General features: G+C 57.7%; 1 protein-coding gene across 4 annotated transcripts in view; it reads left to right on the forward strand.

Moving 5' to 3' along the window:
- Positions 1–12,435, forward strand: part of CSNK1D (casein kinase 1 delta) — a 37,865-nt gene that overhangs the window by 24,546 nt on the left and 884 nt on the right. The window contains exons 6-10 of one of the 4 annotated variants that reach the window (XM_059046972.2): positions 92–240; positions 2,240–2,411; positions 2,986–3,125; positions 6,156–6,220; positions 7,356–9,495. In XM_059046972.2, the coding sequence (XP_058902955.1) occupies positions 92–240; positions 2,240–2,411; positions 2,986–3,125; positions 6,156–6,188 (494 nt within the window). In that variant the 3' untranslated portion in view covers positions 6,189–6,220; positions 7,356–9,495. Of the gene's footprint in view, positions 1–91; positions 241–2,239; positions 2,412–2,985; positions 3,126–6,155; positions 6,221–7,355; positions 9,496–12,245; positions 12,400–12,435 lie in introns of those variants that run through there. The other 3 variants (XM_059046971.2, XM_059046970.2, XM_067021464.1) reach the window with 3 other exon arrangements.

The raw sequence follows: 12,435 nt of genomic DNA on the forward strand, positions 1-12,435 counted from the left end.
TGGGAGTGGTCAAGGGTTATGTGGACAGACACCATGCTGACTCCCAGTCGGGGTACTGCTGGTTACCTCTGAGTTTCCTGGTGTTTTACAGCTGAATTTGCCACGTACCTGAATTTCTGCCGTTCCTTGCGTTTTGACGATAAGCCTGACTACTCATACCTGAGACAGCTCTTCAGGAACCTGTTCCATCGCCAGGGTTTCTCCTATGACTACGTGTTTGACTGGAACATGCTCAAATTCGTAAGTGCGCCCCCAGCTCACAGCTCGGTGTGGAAGGGCCATGCCGGTCAGCAGAAGGCCACTAGCTGCTGCTGTCCCTTCCTGGGAGCTACACGGGGTGGGGCTTCAGGAGGCATGTCTGCCACACGGGGAGCACAAGGGGTTCTGAGAAGCCAGATGCCTGTTGGTAAGTGAAGAAGGCACCGCAAGGCTGCAACGGGGCTGTGGGTTTCCAGGGCCTGAGGTATGTCAGCAGTGTAGGTCTGCCCAGACCAAGGCTCTTACTTGGAACGCTGAGGTCATTTTATCATCATCATCATCCATCCTAAGGACATTGTGGCTGCTATGGCCTGTGAGTTCCTTGTCAATGGGGTGTGGCTGCCGCTGGGTTGGGTGAAGACTTCCCTACTCCTTTCCCTACCAGGCCGTGCGTGCGGAGGCCGGGCCTCTGAGGGGGTGGGTGGCCTGGGAGGTGCTGTGTGTTAGGTCTGCGTTTGGCCTTGGGATGAGCTAGACTTACATTTGATTTCCTTTGTCACCCAGTTCGTTCATTAAGTGTGAGCCTGTGTTGTGTGCACGCATGCTGCCGGTGCTGAGTGGGGGGGGGGGGGGGGGCTTGAACTTTAATTTGTTTTCCTCTCTAAAACAGGCCGCCTGTCCCTGAATCTGTTGTATGAGTTTGTTTAATCTCCAACACTACGGCCAGAATTCCAGTTTTTTTTTAAATTTCCACTTTCTCTTTCATTAAAAATGTGTTCTATGAGCTTAAAACAAAAATGGGCTTGTTTCTAGAGTGACAAAATCTGATGGAGAAACAGAACCTCCTTTTCAGAGGGTGCAAAACAGGAAGCCTTATCCCATGGCCTCACAGGTGCAGGGGTGTTCACACAGGGACCAGGTAGGGGTAGAGGGGACTGCAGCCTCCCAGAGAGGGGGCCAGCCCGCAGAGCCAGCCTGCCCTGGACCTCGCCCATGCCATCCTGGTGCCAGGCCCCTCGGTTAGGATGGCCCTCGAAGGACAGCCTTTGGGAGTGGTGCCGCAGGTTACCTGGAGTCTGGACATCAGGGTGGGCCTCCTGCCAGAGCCACTTTAATAATTTCTTTGTTCTAACATTGTCATCCCTCCCAGGGGCTCGGCAAACCTCTTCTGTAAAGGACCAGACAATCAATAATTTTAACTTTGCCGTCTGCACAGCGGTGCGACCACTCAACTCTGTGTTGTAACTGGAGAGCCGCCCAAGCAGTGCGGCAGTGAGTGGGCGTGATTGTGCCAAGAAAACCGTATTTGCAGGAACGGGTATGGCTGCATTTGGCCCGTGGGCTGCAGTTTTCAGACTCTTGCCTTACAGCACTGGTAATTAGGACGTGACCTCTACTAGGGCAGGTATCTTAGCATCACCGCTTAAAATCAAATGTCCCCGTGTTTCTGGTTTGATATTCACTGAAAGTGTAACTAGCTGTTTGTTCTGGGAGCAACTAGCTTAGCTTAGGCGGTGCCCACTGCGTGGCCCCCTGGGATGAGCCTGGCTGCCAGCCTCCTTATTTCAAGTGCACCAACAGGACATGGGCCTGGCCCGGGCATCTGGGCTCCAGTTGGACCCATCAGCCAACCAAATGCTGTCCCTCCCACCTGCCTTGTGGACTCCTCCAACTGTTGCCACATTGGGCCACCTCTGACCTGGGCTGGTTCCCATCCCCGTGTGAATGGTCGCAGAGAAGAGGGCCGCCAGGTGCCGTTGGTGTCTGGGTTCTGAGGAGGTGCTGAGGCGATGGGGTGGGGGTTTCCTCTGCTGTGCTGGGAAGAGGAGACTGAGAAGCCTGGTTCTGCTCGCCCACGGTCGTGGGACAGGCCAAGATGGGACCCAGAGGGAAGAGCGCCCAGCTTGCTGCAAGGCTGTGGATGGCTTTGCAGGCAGACTGTCCCACACGCCCCAGTGTTTTCTCGAGTGGCAGCCATGGGCCTCAGGTGGTTTTTCACCAAACCCAGTTCAGTTCTCGTCTCGCCCTCTTTCCTCTGTAGGGAGCCAGCCGGGCAGCTGACGATGCTGAGCGGGAACGCCGGGACCGAGAGGAACGGTTGAGACACTCCCGAAATCCAGCCACACGCGGCCTCCCTTCCACGGCCTCGGGCCGGCTGAGGGGGACACAGGAGGTGGCTCCTCCCACCCCCCTCACCCCTACCTCACACACTGGTGAGTGGTCCCGGGGCTGCAGCTTGCACCCCGGCCCCTGCTCTGCAGGCAGTGGGGGTTCTGTTTTGAGTGTCACTTGCTCTGGACATTGCAGTGTGTGACCTCATGGGGTCTGGTCAGGAGTGCCTGGTGGGTGAAGACACGTGCATCCTTATTCTGCTCAGTTCTTATTTCCGAAGTTAGGCCAGGGCAGTGCATTCGGGAATGTGTTTCCCAGAGGTTGGCCTCTTGAAGGATTGTGCTCCCTGCGAGCTCTGTTGCTTTGCCTCATATTCTTCTCGTTGCATGACATCCTCCACCACGAACCTCTCCGGCCTCTTCCTTGCCTGTCGAGACAAGCGTTGTAGGCAGAGGCCCTGGCTGCCCTCCCACTGGACACCTGGTGCTTTGCTCCCAGGGCGTCAGCAGAGCCTGTGGTGCCGGCCTAGTCTTAGGGTGCAATAGCCTGACCTGTGCCCGACACCGAGGCACCTGAGGGTCCTTGTTAGACGTGGTTCCTGAGGAGAGACCCCGTGCTGGAGTGTGGGGCTGCATTCCGAGGCCTCACGTTCGCCCCTGTCTCCCTCTCCTCCAGCGAACACCTCTCCTAGGCCCGTGTCCGGCATGGAAAGAGAGCGGAAAGTGAGTATGCGGCTGCACCGCGGTGCCCCGGTCAACATCTCCTCGTCCGACCTCACGGGCCGGCAAGATACCTCCCGCATGTCCACCTCACAGGTACGCGCCCGGTGGGCCGGCGCCTGATCTCACCCAGGCTGGGCGCTGCAGGCCTCTGGCTTCTCCATGTTTGGTCTGTTCTTACGGGCTCCAAGCAGAGTGGGATGATAGTTTCGAAGGCTTTCCTTCTTTTCTGCCTTCCCTTTCTCCCCATTTTTGGGTGTTTTAACCATTGGGGGAATGTTGTGCCCCTCGCAGTTTGGCCCGTTGGTTGAGAGCCTCTGTGACAAGCTTTGTGGGGTAAGGGCTCTACACCCAGGCCCCCCCCGCCCCCCCGCCGCAGTTGTGCTGGGATGTGCCACGGGACCTTTTCTCTCCGGCTGCCGTCCATGTGGCCCCCAGCCCCCGGCCAGCTTTGGAGCCTTGGCCATCTTCCCGGGCAGACTGGAAGCGCCAGCCCGCTCACGCCGTTTGTCGTGGGCACCTCCAGCCTTCGGGACTCTGTCCTCGTTCTCGTTGGCCAGGTGCTCCCCCAGCAGAGGACCCGGGGGGGTGGGGGGTGGCGTATTGCCGGCGGTCACTCTGCAGTGTCATGCCCAGCGCTTGGCGACATGCTGTGGGCTGAGGGTTCCTGTCTTCTGACGCCCCTTCTGACGTTTGTCTTCTCTCTGGCGAGGCGAGTGTGCTCAGAGGTTCAGGGCCTGGCCCTGGGGCCGCCTCCACCCACGTCGTCTTCCCCATCTGGCTTTCCTCGCCGTTTTTCTGTTCTCACTAATGTGCCTCCCTCAGCAGAGCAGTTGTTTACCTGCTTGCGGACGTTTTTCCTCAACTAGCTTTCAGGGTCTCATACTGTGGGCAGTGGGGGTGGGCAGGGGTCCTGTGGGGGCCGGGACTACCCGGTGGTGTCTGCTGGGTGGGCAGGTGGTGAGTTCAGGAATGACTGAAGCCCAGGTCCTGGCCATGTACTAGGGCAGCATCCGTCTGCTTCACCACGATGCCTCAGGTTTTCATTTAGCGCCCTGCCCTTCCCCTGTGCTTGCTGGGCAGTAGGTGTAGCTTGTTGCTGGATGTGGTGGATTGAGCACGTTGATCAGGAGGGCACAGGGTCTGTGAGAATTGCCCAGAACCTCGGTCCTGTGGTGTTGAGCTGGTCTTCTGGCAGAGGAACAAGGTGTGCCCAGGCAGAGGAAGTGCTCCTGACCATTTTTCTTTAATCAAGTGAAATAGTATTTTTACCAAACACTTCTAATTTACTAGTAATTCTACTAGAAATGGGTTCTTATATGGTAATTTTCTCTCAAAGAGGCTGAATACGCAGGTCGTTTGAATTGTGGGGCTCAGCGGGTCTGGCCAGAGTGATGAGATTGGGCCTCTTAGGGCTTCCGGCCCCACACCCCTCCTCTGTGAACACAAGACACGGAAAGGGCTTAACACGTTTCTTCCACGAGCCCTGGAATGCATGAGCCAGCAGCTGGCAGCAGGTCCTGGGAGGTGTTTTGCCGCCCTTGGCCAAGTGGGCCTGGCTGAGGGCCCTGGAACACCTCAGCCATCAAGGACCAAGGAAAGGACAGGCTTAACTTTTTTTTTCAACACAAGAAAACGTCTTTTGCTTTGAGGATCGTTGAGGGAAACGGAAGAGGCAGAGGGTTCTGAGGGTGCCAGGTAGTTATGGGTCTTAGTCCAGCCTCTTCTCCAGCTTGTGTCTACCCCTCCAGCCACCGACCCATGAGCGTTGACCACACGTAGCTCCAGGGTCTATCCTCACAATCACATGTCTTTGTTCTCTGGTTCTCTCTGCTTTCCATACGAAGAAGTGTCATGCGGGCCTGAGCACTGGGGGGAGTCTCTGAAGAGATTTGATTTGGGGGTATCCTGTCCCCAAAGAAGCACCCTAGTCACCCTGGGGGTTTCCTTAGGATCTTCATGTTGAGGACAAAGCCCCTGAGGGCATGTCCCTGGTGGCCTCCATACTGGGGACAGCTCAGTCCTTTGGGTTTTTCTGGTCATCCCCCAGGCGCTCTTCCTAAGAGACTCTGAAAGGCTCTTGTCCACCAAGGGCATGGTCACAGTTGCTCCAGCTTTTACAACTCTATGGCCTCCATTCATCACCCTCCCCCCCACGCAAAGATGCGAGCTGCGGTAGGGGCAGTGACACACCAGTCCAGGGGGCGGCACTGCGTGTGCACAGACCCTGGCCTCTCTGTGGCCCAGCGGGGGCTGCTTCCTACCAGCTTCCTCTTTGCCCCTCGAAGAGGAGAGGTTGCGTCCTGTGCCAATGCACCGAGTGCAAAGGAGTAGCTCATCCTCAGCGCAAAAGTGCCCAGCGCCGCCCGCCTGCTTGGGGGAGGGCCCTGCCGACCCTCTCCAGCTGGAGGTGGGAGGGCATGACATGTGTAGCTTGTCCTGGCCGTTCCTCCTCGCCCCCACGTGCTTCTCCAGGGACCACAGTCCCCACATCCCTGACCCCAGCCTGCGAATCTGGCCTCTCCAGCTGGAATAATGTGGAGAGTGAAGGGCTCCTGGTGGATGAACCTGTTTGTAGTGTTTCTCTTTGTGATGAGGGCCTCCTCCATCCAGTGCTATTGGTAGAACGTGATGCTGGTCCGTGGTGCCAGTTTTTCCTTCAGGCTTACTTGTTTTAATCCCTACTCCCCAAGTAAGGTCCACAACCGTGTCCTCTTCCATGTGTCAGTGAGGAAATGTGTCCAGTCCTTTTGTCACAGGGAGGTGGTGTCCTCTCCACCTGCCAAGCACAGGCCTTGGGGAGCCACTGGTGCCGAGAGCTGATGGAGGGGCTACCGTCTGGGCATCCAGTTGTCTTACTACGTGAGAGTTGGGAAGGGTCTCCCTTGTTGGCCGCATTGACATATCCATCCTCAAGGAGCAGCAGCGGCTGCATGTCCAGGGGCCACTCTCGAGAGCCGAGACTGAGCTCCTGTGTGGTCCCTGGGTCTCCTCGAGCGGCCCTGGCCAGTGGTCATGGACCTGGTTGAGGCAAGGCGAGGCAGTGCTTGCAGAAACAGGAGGACCTCACGTGCTGGTCCGGCCAGCGTAACCCTTACCAACAGCTGTCTTTTCCCCCCACCTCAGAATAGCATTCCTTTCGAACATCACGGCAAGTAGCTGCACGTCTCCCCGTCGGAAGGCAGCACTGGGTGAGTGTGCTCACGGCGGGGCTCCTCAGCAGGCGCCGGGCGGGGTGGGAGCTGCCGCCCGCTCGCCGACTCGAGGGAGCACGCAGGGGGTCGGGCTTGCATGCCAGGTGCCCCAGGTAGAGCAAGGCCCCTGGCCCAGGTCCTCTCCTCACGTGGATTCTAGAGCAGCTGTGGTGGGCTGTCCAGTCTGGGGTGACCCCAGAATCCTGTCTGTTGGCCTTTGGCCTTTTCTGTGGTCTCCAGTCGGGAGCCGGCGTTGGGAGCAGGAGCCCAATCTCGGCTCCAGTGGCCCCAGGGGCCTCAGAAGGTTCGGGGCCGCGTGGTTCCAGGTCGGTCGCTGGACGTGTGTCATGTTGTGCTGGCTGTGGGGGCCGCGCTTGGCAGGGGCTCTTGCACTCTTGCTGCGTGAGACACTCCTGATGGTCCCTGCTGTCCCGGCTTTGTCATCTCTCTTCCTTTAGCACTGATTTCTGTCCTCCTCGTTTGTTTTTCTTTTTGAACTTGGTCTCTGCCTAGCATCTTGTCCACCACGCTCTCATCTGTATTCACCCATCAGCCACAGCCACCCACTCCCTGCCATTGGTGCATGGCTGGGCATCCAAGCCAGGCTCCCCTCTTGGTGGCGACTCTTGTGGCTCCTCCCGGCAGAGGGCTTGCAGCTTCTGTCCACTCGGCACTGCGGTGGGAGACCAGCTGCAGTTGTAACGTGACTGCACTCTTGGGGACATCTTGATGGGAAATGCTTTTCACGTCTTGCCCCATGTGGAGTCCCAGTGCCCGCTTGGGGCCTGGTCCCTGTTCTTGGAACACCAGGCTACTTTCCAGGAAGGGGGGCTGGGAGCAAGCATCTCTTGCCCGCTTGGACTCTGGTCTGACTGATCATGAGCTCGCGGCCCCACAGCCTCCTTGCCTGCATGGCTCTTCCTTCCCCGTCTTCCTGTCACTCTTTCTGCTGCACGTATCCTGGACTTGAGGGACCTTCCAGAGCAGCTGGGGGTGTGCGTGTCCAGAGGGGCTAGGCGGCATCTGTCCCCCTCCCCACCAGGGCACTGTCACTGGTGTTTCGTGCCCAAGCCCGACCAGCTCCGTTCCTCTGGCCTCACGCTGACCTTCTCCTGTGCTTTGGCTCCGACAGATTCCCGGTCGGGTGGCGTCCAGTGGTCTGCAGTCTGTCGTGCACCGATGAGAACTCTTCTTTTTGCTGAGTGCAGACAATGCATGGCTGATCTACTCTTACTAGTGACACACCCCCGGTCTAGAACCGAAATGTTAACACCGGGACCTCTCCAGGCCACCCACCCAGCGACGCCCATGGGGGAAACAAAACACAAACCCAGCCGGACAGACTCCAAGCGCTGCCATCGCCAGGGGCTGCACTGAGCCCCCATGAACTTGGTTCTAGCGGGGCTGGGACGAAAGCAGTGAGACGGTTGCAGAGAGAATCAAACTCCCATTCAAGAGCCTTTCAGTCCCCTCCGTGGTGGCGCACCCATGTCCCTGCCGAGTCTACTGTAACTACCGATCTTCTACTTGGTTAAGACAGTTTTGTATCATTTTGCTAAAAATTATTGGCTTAAATCTGTGTAAAGAAATCTGTCTTTATTGTTTCTTTCATGTCTGTTTTTGCGGTCTTGAAGATGCTGACTTTAAAGAATTCTAAAGCAGGCGCTGGTGTGGAGTTCGTGTAGAAGGAGTGAGGCAGGGAGCAGAGCACGTGGGTTTCCTTGGTCTGCGTCTCGTGGTTTGTTGTGTGGTCACTGTGGAGAAGGGATTTTCTCATCAGAAGTTCTATCACGTGTATATGCGTGTGTAAGTAGCGTGTGTGTCCGTGTGTGCCGTGTGTCTCGTGACCTCATTAACCTGGTTTTGGCTGTCATGCTCCTTTCCCCACCGTAAACTGAAATGCCTGCTCACTGCAGACCCGCTGGGATTCTTGAATCATCAGAGCAGTTAGAAAGTGCTGGCACACGCATGGGCGCAGCGGGTGCTTCCCCACAGAGCAGCCCGCCGATCTGACCTTCCCAGACGCAGCGAGAAGGAAGCTGAGCCTGAAGACTGCAGAAGCTGTGGCTTCGCGTCGTGTCACTGATCCCTCGGGAGAGGATTTCAGACTGAGAGACTTGGGCCCCTCCGTGGAGTCGTGTGTGATTATTTTGGTGATGGTTGCCTCAATGCTTTTGAATCTGGGAGATTTTCTAAATAGGCTGTCAATATTACCAGTGCAGATTGGCCCTCAATCTGTGTTAATATCTATGTGCTCGAAACCAAGGGCCATGGTATCTGCCCTGGGTGCCAGCTTTGCCCAGAAAGGCCAGCAAGCCCAAGGAAATCCACTCTGAAGTGCCAAGAAGCAGGTGACTCTGATGACCTGATTGTCCAGGAGGGTGAAGGGTCACCCGCTTTTGTGACTTTCCCTGGGACATGGTGACCCACAGAGGCCAAGAGGCAGAGCAGGGCTGAGTCTCCCCAGAAAGACCTTCTGGGCAGCCCAGCTCCAGGTGGTTTCCTGAGACGCTCTCCCTCACTTTGCAGTAGCAGAGGCACCAGGTAGTAGTGGTGGCCGGTAGACAGGAGCCCCCGTCTCTGGAAACGAGGTGCAATATATATGTTCATAGGTACTTTCACATTTCTTCGCATCATCCCCCTGCAGTGTGTTCTGTTTGGAAACTGGGACGCTCGTAGGAAGATAGGGACCTAAAAGGTGTCCATGTCTGTGTTTTCCCTTCCTGCCCCCAAAGTCCCAGCACAGGGATGCTGGCTGGTCCTAGGACGCCCTGACTGCTGTGTTGATGGCACAGAAAGCAGCTGTTGACTTCTTTCTGATTCCTGAGCTGGCTACTCTGTAAGTGTTTTGGGGTGTGGGCACTTGGCCAGGTCGGGCTGTGTTTCTGGGAGTGCAGAGGGAGCTTGCGTGGGTCAGAGCGAGTTGGGGGCTTTCATTGTGGCCCAGTGCCTTCTGCAGAGGTGGGCTTCCCCTTCCCAGCAAGGTGTTAGCAGCCACAGCCCCAACATTCTGCATCCAGGTTTCCACCTGAAATTGCCAGATGGCATTTGAGAAGTGGACTCTGACCCCGAGTCCTCAGCAGTGTGGTTGTGGACAGTTGTGTCCCCCCTTTATTTAACTCCCCATCCTGACTTGCAGGAAACATAGTTGGAATGTCTGTATCAACCTGTGTATCCGTTGCCAAGTCTCTGAACTGCGCTTTTGTATGACCACTGTATTTGTGTCCTTAACTACCGTGTAAATAATAAATTCATGACGACTTCTACCTTTATTTCCTGCCCCTGCCATGTGGTCTTTATTTCATCAGTTTGACTTTTGATTTGTTTAGATTAACTATTTGAAACTAATTTTCTGAGACTGGGCGTTCGTGTCTGTCCTTTTGAAGCCTGTTGGTGTACTTTGTAAGCTGATCAGGAGTAGGTGGAATGAGGCTGTGGGACATGGCAGGGATGTGGCTGAGTTGTCGCCGGTGCAGGCCATGTGCACATACCAGTCCCCTGCCTTAACCACCTTTATGGGAAGGAAGTGCTTCCACCCACCTTGGGTTTTCTGGGGAGTGAAGAGCACTGTAGCTGACACATAGCCATGTTCCTGCTGCCCATGGTGGGTGCTTGAAGTGGCTGCTGAGTTGGGCCCCTGCTGGGACCCAGGGGCTTGGACCTGGCAGTCGCCATCCCAGTGAGAATACCACCCTGCATGCCCCGTGCCCCGGGTGTTGTCCTTTCTAATCAAGGCAGCGTCTGCAAGGGGACATCATCCGTCCATCTGTTGGGCTCATGGCCTCCGCTTCCCTCTCCCCCTGGAGTTGTTGGAGCCCAAGACGTTCCTACCCCTGGGAGCTCCAGACGGCGCTAAGTGAGAAAGCATGGCCCCCAGCAGGCTCTCCTGCCCACAGTGACTTGCAGGGCTGGCCGGGTGGGAAGGTCCGTCCCTCTTGACCTGGGACCACAGATATGCTCCCACGGATGTGTGGTAATCAGCCACTTCCTGGTCCACACCCACTTGTCCTGGAGCTGAGCATGCTGGCCTTGCGTGTGTTGCAGGGAAAGCTTGGCGGCCTCACCCACATGCATGGGGAACAGGTGGGGCAGGTGGATCTCCCACCTGCTGCTGGCTTGCTTTTGCTCCTCCTAAGCCAACATGGCTATGCCAGTGGTCCCTGAGGTTCCAAAAGGGCCTGAGCTCTTTGCGGGTTCCCCACCCCAGCCTGCTGACATTTGGACCCAGCTGAAATGGTGACGAGGCAAGCCCTGAGCCACCTCTTGTTTTCTTGCTAGGAGGTGGACCACAGGCAGGACAGGGACCCTGTCATCTTTCGCTCAGAGCCTGCCTGTCCTGCTCCCCAGCCCCCTCACCACCTCTGTCTGCCTGACACAGAGAGCTTCGCCCCCTGACCCGCCTGGCAGGCTCCATGCTCAGGAGAGCAAGCTGCAGGCCCATGCCTCCACCTCCCACTCTCCCCCAGGCCCCATCACCACTGAGAGTGGCGCTTGGAGCCCCTCCTGGAAACCCCTGTGTTGGGGGAGGGGACCCCTCCTGCCCTTCCCGCTGCCTGCCGCCACCCCCCACCCCACCTCCATCTGCTGGGAGCTCTGGAAGTAGCACGCCTCTCGGCATCATTACCTGTAAGGGTGTTTAGGGTTACAGGGGAGTGTCGTTTAGGGAACCATGAGGGGGCCCTGCAGGTGTAGGCGGCTGCCTTCCAGACCACCATTGGCAGGACCCTTAGGCAGCCACTGACGGTGGGATCTGCCCTCCTGCCAGGCTCTCCTGGTGTGGGGCCTGCACACATGTCCTGAGGTGTTCTCTGCACAGGGTGGCAGGTGCCCCGATGTCTGGCCAGGGTGGGGGTAGCAGCCAAGGGTGCCTGGCTTGTGTACCCCACCCCCCAATTTAGGCTGATTGTGTATGTGTCCTCCAAGAAGGTGCTGAAGGGCCCATGAGAGTGGGCTCAGCACAGGCATCTGGGTCTTCACAGGATGCTGGGTGTGAGTCTCCTTTAGTGGGACGTCTAGAGGGTTAGGGGCAGCCCCGTCCACGCCAGAGCACTGATGACAACTGTCGTTAACTGCTCTTAGGGCTCTTGGCAGCCACAACTTTGAGGACAGGAAGTTTTTTTTCTCTGTGTCTTGGGCACAGTTGGAAATGTCTGGAACCAGAAAACTAGACAGTCAAGATGGTCTGGTCACCTTCTCCCCCAGGGCCCTGCAGATCAGTCTCCAATCTTGGCAGAGCCCCTGGGTGCTTTAACCAGCTGCTGTCGCTGCCGTGCGGGCAGGGGGCCTCAGGTCCACCCTGGGGTGCATGGGTCCAGCCCCAGACCGTCTGTGGGTCCCACCCCCAGTGGAGCACCTCCCACACGTTGACCATCTCAGAATCAGTGAACAGTGTCCCCAGAGCATGCCTGTAGAGAGTCGCCAGTCCTCGAGTAGGGACGCATGAGGCAGCTTCGGGTGAGAGTGAGGGGGTACTAGCGTGGGATACTGGGGCCCTGGTCACCACCACAGCTGGTTCCAGGAGACCCAGGCTAACTGAATGACTGGCGACAGCCAGGCCAAGCTCATATCAGGAGAGAAGGGGGCGGTGTGATGAGGGCTGGGAGGTGGCTGGGGGAGGGGCACAAGCAGGCCGCCCAGTTGCATCCTTTTTCCTGCCTCAGGTAGGTGGTTGCAGAGACCACAGGTGGGGCTCGCCCTTTAAGACCTGACAAGTGGGGCGCTTATGGCTCAGCTTTGCACAGGCGCTGGCCCGGGGGCCCTGCCTGGCCCACCTTATTATGGGGTGAGGTCAGCGGATGCAGGGCTACCACTTGACCCCTGTGACTGCTAGCACCGCCCACAGCCCATGGCAGAGGGGAAGGAAGGACAGAAAGGATTACAGACAGGGCAGGGGGCTGCGGGCAGGTGCCTGGCTCCCTCATAGAGCTCAAGGGGCAGATGGAGGAGGGAGACAGCAGCCCCTTTGGGGCGACATCTCTGGGGTGGACCCAAGATGTGAGCTCTCGCTTGCTTTTCGTTGCAGAGGAGCAGGGACGTGGCATCTCTCCGGCTGCACGCGGCCCGCCAGGGTGCCTGCTGCCGTCCCCAGCGCCCTCGACGCACCACCTACTGAGGCGGCCCCAGCGGCCTCTGACCGGGCTCCCAGCCACACAGGCCGCCGCTGGCCACAAGGGCAGGTGGGTGTGAAGTACCTGGGGTGAGGCTGAGTGGGG

The sequence above is a fragment of the Kogia breviceps genome, chromosome 19 (genome assembly GCF_026419965.1).
Source record: "Kogia breviceps isolate mKogBre1 chromosome 19, mKogBre1 haplotype 1, whole genome shotgun sequence".
In the NCBI taxonomy this organism is placed as follows: Eukaryota; Metazoa; Chordata; class Mammalia; order Artiodactyla; family Physeteridae; genus Kogia; species Kogia breviceps.